The sequence below is a fragment of the Macrotis lagotis genome, chromosome 7 (genome assembly GCF_037893015.1).
Source record: "Macrotis lagotis isolate mMagLag1 chromosome 7, bilby.v1.9.chrom.fasta, whole genome shotgun sequence".
NCBI classification, from domain to species: Eukaryota; Metazoa; Chordata; class Mammalia; order Peramelemorphia; family Peramelidae; genus Macrotis; species Macrotis lagotis.
In genome coordinates this window covers 66,701,472-66,720,409 of record NC_133664.1, presented here as the reverse complement: position 1 = coordinate 66,720,409, position 18,938 = coordinate 66,701,472, and the positions used below count along the sequence as shown (strand labels likewise).

Below are 18,938 nucleotides of genomic sequence, written 5' to 3'. Positions count from 1 at the left end.
CTAATGACACTTAACATGCTACTTCGTATTAAGAAATTTCAAGTAGTCTGATACAAGAAGCTCAAATATTAAGATACAGTATCACTAATATTTATGTAATGTCTTGAGGTTCAAAGTTTTTCACATCTACTACCTCATTTTATCTTGACATTATGGTGATTAAACAATCACCAGCAAAATGAATATTAGTATTCAAATTCCTAGTGTTCCTGACTCCATTACTTGAATGAGAAGAAACTGTTATAATTATTTCTTGGGTCCTAGTTAAAACATACAACTTTATAAACCTACCTATAAACAACATGGAATGCTTTCGTGCAAATTTCAGTCCTTCATTCCTATCAACTTCACGGTTTTCCTATAAGAAAAATATGTATTAGTAAAAGTTCTATAACATAGGGCTAAACAGTCAATTTTTCTGCCTTCTTACCTTATCAATTTTGTTGCCAACTAGCATTTTTACTATGTCATTTCTAGTGCAGTATGTTTCCAATTCGTTCAACCAATTATCCAGCTTAACAAAAGTATCTCTTCTTGTGACATCATAAACTGAAACAGGTTCAAGACCCACGAAAGACACATTAAAAGGGAGAAAAGAATTTTTAAATGTTAAAATTTGTAATAGTTCACATTTCTTAAAAAATTCACTTATCTTTAGCTGGGGTTACTATTATCTACTTTATCCAGATGAAAATGTAATAAAATTCACCTTTAATGGATATAAAAGCCAGAATCTTGATAATACATTACATTTGATGGAAAAATAATAATTGCTTCTAACCACAGTAATATGAGTTGTATGATCTATATTTAGAAGCATTACTTTTAACTTGTTTGTAGATTTGAGCTTAAGTCAAACCATGTTTAGATGTAAAGCCTTAATAAAATACTAAGAGATTTCAAATTAATTTAACCTTCCATTAACCTGCTAGTCAGTTTTCTCCCAGATCTCCAATTATTACATTTCAAGGAAAATATGTCCTATATGACCAAATTTATGTTCCTTATTCTGTCCTTCGATCATGTTCTTTTTACTCTTCATCTTACTTTTCCTAATAATAATACATGAAAATATAGTCATATAGTGTTCATAGCATTCCTATTTATTTACAGGTCAACAGAAACTTAGAAAGACTGATTAAAGAAATGATGTTGAAAATGTTAGAAATTATTTTTCTGATGAACAAAAATGAAATTAAAGCCTCACAAATGTTAAGAACAATATAGTCTTCATTGAAATTTTACAAAAACCACTTTATACAACTATAGTACAAATCTTGCAAGATAAATTTTCATTTGCATATTTAAGTATCCTATACTGAAATTTTTAAACACACTGCTAGGAATTACAGTTTCAATCTGGCAAAGGGCAGTAATCTACTGAGCAAATTAAGTATCTTTAACGTACAAGGGGAAGAAAGTAGTTTCATCCAGGGACTTTCACCCTTCCTTTTCTCTTACAAACTCCTAGGTCTTTTAGTGTATATTGTTCTTCATGGGTCATTATGATTTAGGAGTCTGGAATGTTTGAAGTGAAGAAGGGTAAAGAGAAATCAAGGATAATTAGAGTTGGACATGGATTACTATAACATGATGTATATTGCAAAAGAATTGTTGTCAATAAAAATGATGCCTTTTGCATAAGGATCAGTAGTTTTTCTATAAGTGGTAAATGGTTTATGCTGAGTCATACACTCATTCTTTCTACTCATCAACCTTGTGACCAAAGAAATGGACTGAGTAACTACTGGCCAAAGACCCCCAAATTTCTCTCTGCCTAATCTAATACCTGACCTGACATCTTGTCTTCATTAATATACTGTACTAACCAAACAAGTAAAATAGCCTGGATTTTATCTTTTGAGGGAAAGATGGCTGAAGAGTAGTCACTATCTAGTTCTCAAGATGAATAAATACTTCAAAATTAAAGAAAAATACAAGGTTTAAAAAACAAGATTTTCCAAAAGTACTAAATTCCAACAAAAACCCACATCCCCAGATGTTTACAGAGCACAATGAATTAAAATGGTTACCTAATATAACACCTTGTGCACCTCTGTAATAACTAGGTGTCAGTGTTCTGAAGCGCTCCTGACCTGCTGTATCCTAGAAAGGAAAATCAGAATTAAATAAACATACCCATTTCATGACTTCTAGGCTCAACCCTTATAAGCTACTCAGCTCAACCTACTCATTTTACAGATGAGAACTGAGAGCTAAGGAGGTTAAATCACTTGCTCAGGGTTACACAATAGTAAGCAGCATCAGAGTTGAGATTTAAATCCTAGGTCTATGACTCCACAAAAAAAAAAAAGTACTTTCTCCACTATACCATATAAAACAATAGATTTTTCCAAATCCGTTAAATTAAGTGGTACAAAGTCAAAATAGCCTGTTTTTCAATATACTCCTAAACATCATCTCCTATAATAACATTGTTATGAAATGTTACAACTGAAAATTTTCACTAAATATAAAATGAACTAAGATTAAACAGATCTCTCTAGAGAAAAGGAACAAATATTTTATTTTAAAATTTTATTATGAAACAGTCATTTAGAGGGAATTATAAGCATGCCATATGAGTATTTTAAAAGTTGATTATACATTTAAAACTATTTATATTTTAAAAAATAAACTTTAATATAAAAATATCAATTATTCCTGTTTACTCTCCCATTCTTCTGGTTATAATCATCCCGTTCTTCTGGTTATCTTTTTATTCTGGAATATTTCACATTTTTTTTATTTCTTTATGCTTCTATTTTTTAACTTTATTATACTCCTGATAAACTACCATTATATTATACTGATTAAACTACTGTTATATTGATATTCTACAGTTTTTAGCCAACCCTAAGCTTAGACATTTAGGCTATTGATAATTTTCACTATTATAAGTGATTGTACTTTAAATATGTTTTTATACTTTTCTCTTTTCCACTTCTACAATAATTCCGATGGCAGGATTTATTGAGTCCAAAGGGTATGGTTTTTTTGGTAATATTCTATCAGACTGATCTAAAGATTTCACTAAGTTGTAATATATAAGTAGAAACTAAGGAATGCACAAGCATATCTTTTTTACTTAAAGGACAGAATTTTATTATTTTTCATCAGAGCTTGAAGGGAATTTCAAGATCATTTCACCCCACCCTCTCATTTTACAGAGAAGAAAACTGAGGCTCAGGGATCAGAGTAACTTTATCCAGGTAACAAAGATAAAAAGTATTAGAAGTAAAATTTGAACCTAGGTTCTCTGGTCAGTCAGAAGTGTTTCTGTTGAGATCTCAGACGATTTTTAAGATGCTTCTTTTTTAAAAGAGAGGATGAACATTGTCTCTTTTTGTAATCTTTTTTTAAAATTTATTTGAGTTTTACAATTCCCCCCCCATCTTACTTCTCTCCCCCCACAGAAAGCAATCTGTCAGTCTTTACTTTGTTTCCATGTTGTACCTTGATCCAAATTGGGTATGATGAGAGAAATCATATCCTTAAAGAAGAGACAAGAAGTCTAAGAGGTAACAAGATCAGACAATAAGATATCTGTTTTTTTCCTAAATTAAAGGGAATAGTCCTTGTACTTTGTTCAAACTCCACATCTCCTTATCTGGATACAGATGGCACTCTCCTTTGCAGACAGCCCAAAATTGTTCCCGATTTGTAATCTTTTTTTTAAAAAATAAATTGTCTCAATCATTTACCAGTGGGGAGGAGATGTTAATCTTGCATTGAGGGGCGGCTAGGTGGCGCAGTGGGGGCGGCTAGGTGGCGCAGTGGGGGCGGCTAGGTGGCGCAGTGGATAAAGCACCAGCCTTGGAGTCAGGAGTACCTGGGTTCAAAAACAGTCTCAGACACTTAATAATTACCTAGCTGTGTGGCCTTGGGCAAGCCACTTAACCCCATTTGCCTTGCAAAATCCTAAAAAAAAAAAAAAAAAAAAAAAAAAAAAAAAAAAAAAATCTTGCATTGAATCAGCTCCTTGGTACACATAAATGTCAAGTTTTTTCTAATATACTTACCACACTTTCCCTAAAATGCTAATTTATAAATTTTGCTTTTATGTTTGTATAAAAGCTTTCTACATTGTCCCCAAATAATTACTCTAATTTGTTCAAGAGAAATTAAAATTTCTCTTTCACAAAGACACATTATTCTTTTTTATCTTAACTTTAAAGTTATTTTTTGTTTGTTTTTGCAAGGTCATGGGTTAAGTGACTTGACCAAGGTCACACTTGCTAAGTAATGATAAATGTCTGAGACCGGATTTGAACTCAGGTCTTCCTGACTCCAGGACTGATATTCTATCCACTGCACCACCTAGATTGCCCCTTAATATTATTTTTAATCCTGTATCTTGCTTTAGGAAGGAATTTTCTTGCTGCATCAGATTTGCACAAGTTATATGTAATTTCTTACTACAGAAGTAGAATTATTGAATTAAATCAGAATATTAGTTGGACAGGGGAAGAGAGAACATATTTTATATCACTCTATCCTTTTTCTACCTTGAGTCAAACTATGTTTTCCTTTCACTTCCTTTAGGTAACAGGAGGTTCCTCAAAGTACCCTCATTAGTAGCAGTGTGGAGTCTGCCCTACCAGTTAGCTGACAGGGGGTAGGCAGGCCTGGTGGGGAGGCAAGGTTATGAAAGTTTCTATTGCTATCAAGCCTGAAGGCAGTTAAGAGTAGTGCAATGGAGCTAGAGCAACTACTCAATCTTTTTTTCTTGAGGAAGCAGGGAACAAAGGATGTTCATTTTTGTGTTTATATCCCCCGTCTGGCAAACACAAGAAACTTAAGACATTTGATATTACCTAGATCAACACCTGCACTTTAGAGATGAGAAACCCAATACCCAGATAGGTGTCCACCCCCTCCCCAAGTCTACAATGTTTTAAATCAGAAATTTCCCTTTAACTGTTAATAATGATAATAGTATCTAGAATAATTCAGTTTAGAATGATTAATTTAGGAAAAATTGCCAAACCAATGCTATCAAGAATGTTTCTCTAATGGAATCATTGATTCTCTGAATATTCTAATTATGGAAATGAATAAATTAATTTTTAGGTTAAAGTAGCTTCTAGGAGCGGCTAAGTGGTACAGTGGATAAAGCATCAGCCATGGAGTCAGGAGTACCTGGGTTCAAATCCGGTCTCAGACACTTAATAATTACCTAGCTGTGTGGCCTTGGGCAAGCCACTTAACCCCATTGCCTTGCAAAAACCTAAAAAAAAAAAATTCATAAAACCAATATTCATAATCAAAGATTATAACCAGCAATTGTCCTCAAGGAACTGCAGCATAAATGTTCCACATATAAAATACAAATAATACCCATACAAGGACAGCTAGTGCAGTAGATAGAATCCCTGGCCAGGAGTCAGAAAGATTCTTCTTCCTGAGTTCAAATCCAGCCTCAGAAACTTATAGCTGTGTGACTTTGGGCAAGTCACTTCACTGTGTTTTCCTTAGCTTCTCATCTAAAAAATGAGCTGGAGAAGAAAAGAGCTAATCACCCCAATATCTTTGCCAAGGAAGTCACCAAACTGGAGGTCAAGAAGAAATAGATCTAATATTTGCCTGGCACTGATCACAAGCTCCCATTATAATATCTATAGGACAAGGATACTGAGAATAGCTACTGATTCATAATTCACACAAGGAAAACAAAATGAATTTTTTAAAACTCTACTGGAGGGGGCGGCTAGGTGGCATAGTGGATAAAGCACCGGCCTTGGAGTCAGGAGTACCTGGGTTCAAAAACAGTCTCAGACACTTAATTACCTAGCTGTGTGGCCTTGGGCAAGCCACTTAACCCCATTTGCCTTGCAAAAACATAAAAAAAAAAACCTCTACTGGACTATGACATACAGTTGAATGAATTATTTTATTAAATTATACATCTATCTGGGGAAAGTACTAAAAAAGAAGCAGTGGGAAGAATAATAGAGTCAGGAGAAATCTAAGGACAACTAGATGTGCAGTGGCTAGAGCGCTGGCCTCGGAGACAGGAGGACAGGAGTTCGAATCTTGCCTCAGACATTTACTGGCTGTGTGACCTTGGGCAAGTCACTTGACCCTGATTGCCTCCCAGAGTCAACTCCATTCGTCCTGATTCCTATCTGGACACTGAACCCAGATGACTCTGGAGGAGAAAGTGAGGCTGGTGGCTTAGTACAGCATCCCCTTACTCAAATCCAATTCATGTGCTTGTTATGGCATCACCACCCTAAGGTCATGGTCTTCTTTGAGAATAAAGGACAACCCATTAATATTAAGCTGAAATTCTGACTGGTTATTTACCAGTTGTATGACTATGGGATAATTCACTTCTTTGCTCTGAAGCTCAGGTATCTATTCCATTTGTAAAATGTCACATAAAATGCTTTTTGCAAATTTTAAAAGGACTATATAAAAACTAGCCATAATCATTATCATTATCAAAATAATAGAGCTTTGGACAAGGACTACACCAAATGAAAAGATATGATTGGGTTGCAATATTATACAGAAGGAAGAAACAGTCACATTTCAGCATATAAAATACGGTCTGTGGCTACTTTTATCTGTTCAAACTAATTCACAACTGACCAAGATGCAGTTAATAAGGCAATTGTTTTAGTTCAGTATTTGATGAAGTAGGTGAAACAGTCACCCTCCGTCTTCAGTGGGTTAGAGCAAAGCACTCCAAGGGATACCAGAAGGTGGGCAGATGATCATCTAAGACCACCTGCTGATAGTCAATCCCAGGGCTTGACTACAACACAGCCTGGTCCCCTTTTCATTCAACATTCCCTAATTAGCCCCTTCCCTCTGCTGGGCAACCTCTCCCTTGATGTTCCTTCAGAGCAGCTACAATCTCACCATAACCAGAGTTCCTGCACTCATAGCTTCATGGCTAAAATTCTGCATCCCCTACACTTCCATTACCCTTCACCTGTAGCAAGCACCACCCCTAGACAGTGAGCGACCAGCAAGAACACAGTCTTACTCCTTTTCATATTTGGAGGGACAAAGAAATCATATGAGAAGGTATGCTAGGCTGCAATTTAAATCATATCAGTTTACATTTCCCCCCAAATCCAACCTTCTTCCAACTTTTCTCATTTCTACAGATAACTCTCCCAACCTTCTAGTCAACTAGATTCATACTTTTATAGAAGCTCAATTTCACATGCTCCCTTTATCCCATATATCTAATCAATGACCTCATCTTGTAGCTACCTCTACAACATCAATCACAAATCTCTTCCAACTCTAATCCATCCTGGGTATCACTGTCATATTGAAATTTTCCAATTAAAAAGTCCAATCATGTTAACCTCCCTACTTAAAAAACTCTGATGTCTCATTAAATCTAGGACAAAGTATTGTTTCATTTTATTATATCCTTTAAATTTCTATCTTTGTTTTATAATATGCATAAATTATTATTACAGTAATATACGTATTTACTTTATAAGTAAATGCATATTGAAAGTGCTCAAATTTTTTTACTGATGAAGTGCACAATCATCACTACTCCCTTTCTGGGTCTTCGTTTTCTTATCTGTAACATGTTGTGATGAAGCCAGAGATTTCAGATTGCCTCCAGTTTTAAAATTCTATGATTTATGTTGTCAGTTATCCTATTTCTAGTCTGAAGTCAAGAGCTGTGTATGTTACAATACCTTCTTAACTTCTTAAAAATCAAGCAAATTTCATTTAGAAGGGGAAAGAAAAAGAGTCAAGTTCTCAAATCACCTCCTTCCACTCTGCTGATTTCTTTGCCTTTTCAACTTCTAGCGTTCTCTGCTTGCTCCTTCTTTTCCCCAAGAAAGTCACAAGGGTGTAATGTTAAAGGACAGGCTTCCCAATTATGTCAACCAAAGGGAATAACCAATCTAGTAGCCAAATGCATAGCAGAAGGAAAAATATTAGATATGTAGTAAAATACATGATATAGTAAATTAATGGCTGACTATTTCTCTGAAAAATAATTGGCAATAAAACTAGATAGACAGCTCCATCAATGCATAATATTTATAAATACAGAAATTACTTTTCACTTGACTACAAGCTTAAAGTCTTTCTCATTTTTACTAATTATATTCAGTTGGTTTTCTGCTTATGTCTACAATAGTTAGAATTCTTCTCACCCCAAACCACAATTTCTTCTAATCAGAAGCCAGCCATCTGTGACATAATATGTGATCTTATTTAAGTTTCATATCCCCCAAATTATAATGCCAGGTGGGTAGAAAGAAAAAGCAGGAGTTAAAGTAAAAGAAAGCAAGAACCACTAGAATTTTAAACAAATGCAATTTAATCTTACCAGGATTTAGGTTATTTTAATCAGATATATAGCTATAGATGTAGATAGGGCAGAAAACATGGTAAAATTGAAATCTATTTGAGCCTTTTTCAAATCAGCTCTACATTTTGGTATACCAGGCAGAGAGCACCAAAATTCAGTGTACATTCCAATCATATGCAAGAATGATCATCAGAAAATGTAATAAGCTGTTATAGAATCTAAAGATACCAAAATGTTATGTTCTCACTTTAAAACAAAAGTCTAAATGGATATAGGATCTAGACATAAAAAACAATATTATACGCAAACTAGAACATCAAGGAAGAGTTTACCTGTCAGATCTATGGAAAGGGAAGCAATTTATGACCAAGGAAGACATGGAGAACATCATTAAAAACAAACTAGATAATTTTGATTACCTTAAATTAAAAAGCTTTTGCACAGGCAAAGCCACTGTAACCAAGATCAAAAGAAATGCAGTAAATTGGGAAACAATTTTTACAACAAGTATTTCTGACAAAGGACTCATCTCTAAAATATACAGAGAACTGAGTCAGATTTTTTTTAAAAAAAGACAAGCCATCCCCAATTGACAAATGGTCAAAGGATATGCAAAGGCAATTCGCAGATGAGGAAATCAAAGCAATCCATAGTCATATGAAAAATTGCTCTAAATCATTACTTATTAGAGAAATGCAAATTAAAACATCTCTGAAGTAACACCTCACACCTCTCAGACTGATCAATATGACCAGAAAGGACAATGATCAATGTTGGAAGGGATGTAGGAATTCTGGGACACTAATACATTGTTGGTGGAGCTGTGAACTCATCCAACCTTTTTGGAGAGCAATTTGGAATTATACCCAAAAGGTACAAAAATGTGCATACCCTTTGATCCAGCAATACCATTACTGGGTCTATACCCTGAAGAGATTATGAAAAAGGGTAAAAACATCACCTGTACAAAAATGGCAAGTAAGAATTTACCATAAAGCCTATAATTACCTGTACAAGTTTTCTTTACCTTATGTCAAACTGCCACAATAATGCCCTAAGTTGTGTTCAGGGAAATCATGTCTATTTCTTCACTATAAAAGATCCTACTCTACTTCTTTTATACCCATCCCACTTGTCTTTCATTCTGTCCAGAAATGTGACAGAAGTTCAGTGCCCTTACTCAGGAATGAAAATAGAAGGCATAAGAAAAGTATTTCAAATGCGGCTTTAAAGATTTTCAGACTTAAAAATGGTCATCTGGTTGAACCCAAATTTCCTATACAACAAACTCAAGAGATTAAATCTTTTCTTGAAGACCTCCATTAATAGGAAAAAATTGGATATTCCACTTTTAGAAAGTACTAATTAATTAATATAGTCTACTTTTAACTCTCCATTCATAGTTCCAATTCTGCCCTCAGGGCAGTCTGGTCTTTCTTCCACAAGAGGGCCTTTTCAATATTTGAAGATAGCTAATGTGCCTCACTTATCCCAATTTGCTTTTCTCCAGAATAAATATCCTCAGTTCAAGATCTTGATTACAATACTTCCTTAATGTCAACAAATTTAGCAGAACCAATTCTGTTGCCAACTTGGAGGAAAATCTGAGTCAATGCATGGTTGTCAACAGAGAGATAGAAAAGAAATAGGCAGTTTTCAGAGATTTCAGATAGTATCACATTTACTTACTCATTTAGTCCAGAACACTTATAAACACCAAGATTAGTTTGACAAAAATGATAGGATCAGAAGCTGCTAAACGAAAAACAAGAACTCTACAGGGTTTACCAATTGAACAGTCTATATATTTCTAGGAAGGCAGGTAAAAAGTAAAGGGTAAGAAACAGATTGTGAATGCCTCTTATGTGACAAAGCATCTGGTGTTGATTCTATTCCAGCTGAGATTTAGAAGGCAGGTAGCCCATTGCTGATTGAAATACAGTTGGTTTTCTGCTTTTGTCTACAATAGTTAGGAATCCTTACCCCAAACAATAATTTATTCTACTCAGAAGCCATCTGTGATATAATATTTGATCTTATTTAAGATTCACAATACTTAAAGCTGACTGAAATTTTTCCATGTTAAATGGCAAGAAGAGGTTATATTCCAAGGAGTTCTCTATTGTCTATCTATAAAAAGGTAGAGAAAATAGATTGTCCTTTAAGAAGGGGGTGAGGGTTAGGGGGTGGAAGAGAACCTCTCTCTTAGTCACTGCTAGGAAGATTATTACCAAAGTGCTGCTTTATAGGCTGACCTGTCACCTAGAAGATGATCATCATGATTGCTGCCCCTTCAACACCAGAAAAAATGGAAACTAATCCTCTTGAAATTTGTTGGTCAAACCAATGTATTTCAAAAATTCTATTGTGATCAACATAAAATAACATTTCCATTTTCATTTAAGTCAGAATATTCTATTTATGATTTCATTCTAACTTTAAAATAAAATAAAGCAGGACCTAAAGTCTTCAGAAAGTGACTAAAACTTGTGTAGAAACTAGTGAACCTCAAAATCAACTTCATTAATAATATTATCTTGATGTCACAAAATGAAATCAGAATAAATGCAGCAACATGAAACTATCAGTTGCCAGCTTTTCCCAGTTTCCCTAGGGAAACAACTTTAAATCAGGTTCTAAACAAATTCTAAAATAACAGTACCCACAAAAAATTGGAGTAAACAACTTTTCAGCTTGAGATAATTTAGAAGGACTTCAGGAAAAATCTGTCTCACTTGGGTAAAAGGGGGATGTAGGCCAGTGCAGGCAGTATCTGGGCAAGCCAGTGGGAGGATTTTAACCACAGCACAGATCAAGACCAAGGTCCCATGGCTCCAGCAGGCCAACTGTGAAGGCTTCCAATCCCAGTGCATAAGGCAACTGCCAAGCCCCAGAATCCAAGGCATAACAGGTGTGACTAATCCAGGTCACCCCAAAACAGTAGGCAAGCTGCCAACACCTAGGGTCAAAGCACAGAAAGTCAGTTACCAGGCTCCTGCTTCCAGCACAAAAAAAAAAAATTGGGGCTGTGGTCCCAGAATATAGTTCAACGGTAAAAGTCACAAAATAGGAAAATGAGCAAAAAAAAAAAACCATAAAAAGTTCTGACCATATTAAGCTTCTATGACAACAAGGAAGATCAAAACACAAACTCAGAAGAGATCAAGAAGTCAAAATGCTTACATGCAGTATCAAAAGGAATATAAATTGTTCTCAAACACAAAAAGTCCTCTTGAAAAAGCTCAAAAATGACTTTAAAAATATAATAAGCGTGGGATGTCTAGGTGGTGTAGTGGATAGAGCAATGGCCCTGGAGTCAGGAGTACCTGGATTCAAATCTAGCCTCAGACACTTAATAATTACCCAGCTGTGTGGCCTTGGGCAAGCCACTTAACCCCATCTGCCTTGCAAAAAATAAACAAACAAACAAACAAACAAATAAATAAAATAGAAGAAAAACTGGGAAAAGAAATGAGAGTTACTCAAGAGTCAAAAACTTGGAAAAATAAAAATAAAAATTGACTTGGGAAAAAATCCACTAATAAATAATTCCTTAAAAAAGTAGAATTGGTCAAATGCAAAAAGGAAGTAGAAAAGTTAGCTTAAGAAAATAATTCCTTAACAAGCTGAATTGGCCAAGTGGAAGTTAATGGTTCTATAAGACATCAGGAAATCAGTCAAACAAAATCAAAAGAATGAAAAAAAAATAGAAGAAAATGTAAAATACCTCATTGGGAAAACAACTGACCTAGAAAAAAATGCAAAGAAAAGTGACCTAGCTGTACAGATCTAAAACAATTTTGTAAAAGTGGCTAATATTTGATATTGGCTAAGAAATAGAGTAGAAAATCAATGGAATAGATTAAGTACATAAAACACAATAACACAAACACATTAGCTTCTGGAAGAAGAATTTGACCTACCAGCTGGGAAGACTGGAAAATATTAAGGCATAAATGAGACATAAACCAGTATTTTACTCCGTATACCAAGATGAGGTCAAAATGGATGCATGAATTAAAAACAAAATGCAATACTATAAGCAAATTAGAGGAGTAAGGAATAGTTTACCTGTCAGATCTATGTAGCAGGGAAGAATTTATGACCAAGACAACATTATCAAAAGCAAAAATGGATAATTTTGATTACATTAAATTAAAAAGTTTTGAGCAAACAAAACCAATGAAACTAAGATTACAAGGAAAGTAAAAAACTGGGAAACAATTTTTACAGTCAGTACTGAACTGCAAGTTATACAAGTATCCAAGTCATTCCCCAATTGATAAATAGTCAAAGAATATGAACAGGCAGTTTTCTTTTTTAGGTTTCTGCAAGGCAGTGGGGTTAAGTGGCTTGCCCAAAGCCACACAGCTAGGTAATTATTAAGTGTCTGAGGCTGGATTTGAACTCAGGTACTCCTGACTCCAGGGTGGGTACTCTATCCATTGCACCACCCAGCTGCCCCCTGAACAGGCAGTTTTCAAAAGAAATCAAAGCTATCTATACTCATGAAAAATGCTCTAAATCAGAAAAACCTGGACTTACATGAAATGATGCTGAGTGAAGGGAGCAGAACTAGAAGAAACCAGCATATTGTCCAATCATCTTATTTTATAGACAAAAATACTGAGATCCAAAGAAACTGACATGACCAAAGTCACAAACTATAGGTGTAGTATAGGTTGGGATACAAACCAATATCATTTGACTCGTCATATAACATACAAAGTATTCAAACAAAGTTTAGAATGTATATATCTCAAACAGGTAAGAAAGGAATCAAAGATTTATTGGTTGTTAATTGTTAAATGAAAATTTTAAATAAAATTTTATTGTCTGGTTTTTATATAATCTACATTTCCCACTATATCTCTCTCCTCTCCCTTCCAATAAATCAACATAAAAAGTTTGCTAATAAATGAGATGTTTTACACCAAAAGCCATTTCTCCTCTGCAAGGAGTCTCCGGAGATGCTTTTTCATAGTTTTCAAATGGCTTTGATTTTTTTAAAAAAGAAGTTCCTGAAATATGAGAGCTCTGAAGGGAAAAAAACACTTAAGTTGTCTGTCAAAGATAAACAAGCCCAAGGACAGGAACAAATATATAAAGGGGGGGGGGGGGTTTGGAAATGAGGAAGGGGTATAAAGATACTCATCCAGGCATTACCTTCATTCCTGGGAAGTTCAGATTGGGAGTGATGGCATAACAATTAAAATAAAGGTTCTGAAGAAGGAGTCATCTCAGAAAAAACCAATTAACAAAGGTCAAGAATCATCACTATGTTCGGTATTACCAGAGGGAATCTCAGAAATTGTGATTATCTTCTATTGGAGGACATCCCTGATGATTCTATGAAAAAATAAGGTTTTTGACTATCTGGAGCTCTGTGAGAAATACACTAGAATCCCCAAATCACTCATGGAGATAAGAAAGCCTTCAATCTATCTTCCAGGATCAAAGATAATTCTAGTTCTGTTTAAGAGCAAATCATATAAGCCTTGTTCCAGCACTCCAGAGAAGCTTGTTTTTTTACCAGGCAGTTATATTACTGGGTCCTCTTGCTATGATAGTAACATGAAGGATTCTAAATAGGATCACAATGAATGATATCTATACTATACAATAAAAGAGAAAGAAATCAAGTCAAGCAAGAATGTGATACGTCAATAAGAAAGGCATTTGGCAAATCACCAAACTTTACAAATAAAATGTTAAAATAAATTCCCCTTTGACACCCTTTGCCACTACATCTCTTCCTACCAAGACCAAGTACCTTCAGTAATAACTCATACTGAATGACTTTTAAATTTTTGAGACACTCAAATTAAAAATGTTTGATTTCTTTTACATTTCTAACTATCCTTCCCCAGAGTTCTCGTGAAGATCCTAAGAGCTTTGAGATGTACTTATTTTCTAAACTAGTAAAAAATTATCACAATATTTGAAACTTAATAAAAATCAATGTATGCATTTTTAGATTCCCAAATCTTTATGCTTCATAGATAAGAGTTTATTAGGCATGCACAAAACTTACCCATATTGCAAGCTTAGCTTTATTTCCATCAACTGATATAGTCTTCACCTTGAAGTCAACACCTAGAAAAGATTAACATTTACTTAATTCCACAGTAGTTGATCAACTTGGTTTCCTCATTTGTAAAATAAGAGGGCTGAGGAAGATGGTCTCTAAGAGTTCCTTCTAGTTCTAAATCTACGCTTCTGTAATATATTCAAGAGGATTTTAATTTGATTTTTGCAGACATGCAACATTTTAAAGGAAAGTCATTAAAGTACAGTTACATTAAAGTTCTTACTATTGACATGAAGAATGATAAGACAAACGCTCACTGAACTTAAGGCTCATTCATGTGTCCAGTTTCCAAAAATCTCCCTTTAATTTGATGATATCTACCTTCACCCTACCCTCTGACCCTCATCTCATCCTGTATTAAAATAGGTAATAGTTAGCTTGACACTATAGGGAGAAGTCTTGAGAACTGCTCTTTAATCAGAGAACCATTCCCAGACTACTTCTATTCCCAAGTCAGCAGTCAACAGTCAACTAATAAGCCCTGAATTGCATCTGTTTTAACACTTTAAAATTCATTACTTAAATTATCTGTTCAATGATCATTTTTTTTACTATCAGCTGTTCTTTTGCCCTATACTCTTTTTGACCTCAACACAAAATTTGACAGAACCTCATTGTAGATAACCTTTTATTATTAAAGTCACTTGATATACATTTATAAATTCAAGAAATGAGTAGAGGAAAAACTGTTTTGTGTTCAAATTCCTAAGAATCTTACAGCCTATCAGAAACTCAAAATTTTATGAAAAGCTTTTCTCAGAGTTAATTTACACAAAAGGGGAACAAGTTCTTCCTAAGTTGTTACATAAAGTTTTGCTACAGCTATTCAACAATCTCTGCCTTTCCAGGAAAAGAGGCTGAAATATGCCATCTGGCTCAAATGAATGGTAAGTGCCCAAACCTCTTTCATGAATATCAAAAATGTGTGTAGTTTATTACCTCATTTAGGTAATCCATTTAGAACAATCTCATATGGGTAAAGGAAAAAATGTATGCTTACATAGCACCTGTTACCAGTATGAAAATAAATTAAACTCTTAGAAGTTCAGGATGATCACAGGGAAGTTTGTATTTCAGGAACATTTATGCATCCAAATTAGTTATTAGTCAAAATTCCTCCATACATACTGAAGAATGACTTGTCTTGCCTTTTTTTTTAAGTTTTTGATAGATTATGAATTACTTGATTGGAAGGACCAAGCATACAAGGGCTTAGAGGACACTATTGTTAGAAAATCACTGAGGTAGACCACTCAACCCCCTAGTTGTCTAAAAGATTTCAATTTTTTTCTATTATCAAGCAACTAAACTCTTCAGCAAGTTAACTAAAAAAAAACCCACAAAAAATACAAAAGAATATGTAGTGCTCACTTCAGCAAAATATATACTAATATTGGAACTAGAGAGAATATGTAATTGCAATTTCAAAGATACTAAAAAGATAACTGAAAATAGCTTAAAGTACAGCAAATTAGAAAAAAACCTTGTCAATTTAATGCTTTCCTGAACAAATTAAAAGACAATTTGAAACATGCTTATTTATCTGGGTACTGTCATGACAAAGTGTATTCTTCACTGTCACTGAATTATTACCTTTATTAATCTTTCACAAATCTAAACTTAAAATGGCAAAGCTAATCACAGATATAGTCAAATGCTAAATCTAAAATTTTTTTTACATTAACTGCTTATTACTGTGAGTTGGGTATCTTACAGAAGAACCTCTCCCTCAAAGCAAAAAAAGTTACATAGTGGAAAGTAGCCGTACATCTTGTTAATTATAAACTAACTCTGGAAAGATAGCGGGTTAAGGGCAGAATTAAGCAACCTCTAACATTAGTCTTTAACATTTGTTACCCAAGTCCCAAAAAACTACAGTTCAACTTGAAATAAGTATGTATGTCTGCTCAAGGCAGTCAACAATTATAAAAGCAGATGTAAAGGCAGATTTATCAAGAGAAAAAAAGTGCATTTAAATAGGGCACAGAGGGGCGGCTAGGTGACACAGTGAATAAAGCACCAGCTCTGGAGTCAGGAGTACCTGGGTTCAAATCTGATCTCAGACACTTAATAATTACCTAGCTGTGTGGCCTTGGGCAAGCCACTTCTTAACCCCATTTGCCTTGTAAAAAAAAAAACCCCAAAAAATAGGGCAGAGAAAAAAACAACTAAAAATAAAAAGGATCTGAAGAAACAGAGAAAATTAAAAGATAATGTCACAAGTTGAGGAATTGAATGAACTGCAGATTTGAACAAAAAAGTATACAACTGTGATATATTTTGTTTTTATAACATGTATCCCACTCCTTCCCAATTCTGATAACTGCATTTCCAGAGATGTAAGGAGTTCAAGCAGTAGATCAAAATTAGTATTACTACTGGTTATAAAATAAAAGGGAAAAAGGAGCCACGGAAATTAAATATATATAAAATCTGTAGGCCTTTTTAACATTTTACCATAATTCAATTTTTTCTGCTATTTAAGGGAAAAAAAGTTATAAGTGCTACTACAGCACATCTTATTTGGATGCCTCATCACAGTAAGGTAGTGATCTTACTTTCACTATGACAAAAAACTTCAAGCTCTAACAAGTCACAATTACTCCTGAGGATCTTTTAACCAAGTTATAAAGCAACCTGCTGGGAATAACCACCCCAATGAAATTACAGATTATGGAACTATTTAAATATATTAAATGAAACTTCAAATAATCACTCTCCTGAAATAAGAATTTCAAATGGACAGCTCTCTTAAAATAGGACCACTCTACATAGAAATACAATAATCAAATACAGAGCAAAATTGAGAAAACTTTTTGGCTCATGGCTTATCCCTAACTATCTTAAAAAGCTTCTGGAAAGATGCCTCTGAATTTATAGCTTTTCTAAAAGTTGAACAAAAAACCTCAATTTTGCAGTCTTCCAAAGATCCAACACTAATAATAAAGAACCAGTGTTAAGTCAAAAGATAATTAGCAACCAATAAATTCCTATGTAAACAACCTCTTATCCCTAAGTATTATCAAAAACAAAATAAGTGATAGACAGTCCCAAACTGAAGCTAATTATCTTCCAAATTAATAATCAAAGGATATAAATTACAAATCATCAGATAATTTCAGTTACAAGAAACAAAACCTTTTAAAGAAAATCAGTAAAGTTCGAGGGAAGGGGGGAAAGGAGTACTTAGCTCACATTTCTCTGATATCTAAAATATATAAGAAATTGGCAAAAATGATGGAAGAACAAGCACCACTTCCCAATGGATACATTGTTGAAAAATATGAAAACAGTTCCTTAAAATATGAAAATAGTTCTCTGATATCTAAGATATATAAGAAATTGTCACAATTATGGAAAAATAAGTGCCATTTCCCAATGGAAATGTTGAAAAATATGAAAACAGTTCCTTAAAAAATTACAAAATCACTAATAAAAATTATGTGTAATAAAAATTACACATCACTAATAAGAAAATGCAAATGAAAACCACTGAGTTTCCTATTTACACCCAAGCAAAAATGACAAAAAAAAAATGATGGAGGGAAGAAAGACAAATACATACACTGTTATTGGTCAACCAATCTGGAAAACAATTTTGAATTTAGGTTAAAAAAATGGCAAAACTCTTTGATATAGAGACTCTGACTAGGTATTCATATTTAAGAAAGAACAAAAAGTTAAATCAAATCATTCAGAAGCAGTACTTTTGGAGTGTCAAGGAACTGAAAAGATGCCCAACAAATGAGGCAGATGTATATAAAATGTTATTGTATCATAAGAAATGATGAATATAAAGAATTCAGAGAAGTAGGAAAAGTCTTAAAAACTCTCAAACACATTTCAAGAAATCATGGATGAAAACCACCCAGAGCAATTTAGAAACAGGTTGCCAAAGTGAAACTGGAAAGAATCTATTCAGTCTCCTGAAAGAAATCCCCAAATGAAAAGTGTGAGAAAAAGCAAAGTCAAAATATAGAGCTTCTAGGTCAAAGAAGAAAACAGACAGAAAAAAAAATCGTTCAAATACAAAGAAATCACAAAAAGGATCACAAAAGTCCTGGAAATTACCACTACAAAAGACAGAGGAACTTGGAATGTGATATTCCAGCAGGCAATAGATAAAGAATAACCACTAAATACAGGAGGAACATCATGTAATTACAATAACCAAGTTAAATCCTGGAGAAGAATTAAAGAAAATGTACTTTCTTCCTTTTTCTGTAAAGGCAGGAAGTTATAACCATGGAATATTGCACATGTGGTCAGATATAACTGATGTATGTGTTTAACAGTTTTGCTGATCTGCTTCATTTTGTTATAGAAGATGGTTCTCTTGATTTTGGAAATGCAAATGACCAGGTAAAGAAGCAGAAAATTCCAACTTTCAAAGATAAAAATAGCGAAAACTCAATTATTTCTGATAAAGAAACCAGAGATGAATAGATATTTTGAAATGTAAGAACAGAATAAAAAGTAAGAGAGGTAAATACTTATAGAAAGAGACAATATGATGGAGGGGTTCTATTTTAATGAGAGGGAAAA

General features: G+C 33.9%; 1 protein-coding gene across 1 annotated transcript in view; it reads right to left on the bottom strand.

Annotated features, from left to right (window-relative positions):
* Positions 1 to 18,938, bottom strand: part of RAB18 (RAB18, member RAS oncogene family) — a 61,490-nt gene that overhangs the window by 23,438 nt on the left and 19,114 nt on the right. The window contains exons 3-6 of the mRNA XM_074193046.1: positions 14,337 to 14,398; positions 2,034 to 2,106; positions 431 to 549; positions 292 to 358 (exon numbers count right to left, since the gene is read on the bottom strand). Coding sequence (XP_074049147.1) covers positions 292 to 358; positions 431 to 549; positions 2,034 to 2,106; positions 14,337 to 14,398 — 321 coding nt within the window. The remainder of the gene's footprint in view (positions 1 to 291; positions 359 to 430; positions 550 to 2,033; positions 2,107 to 14,336; positions 14,399 to 18,938) is intronic.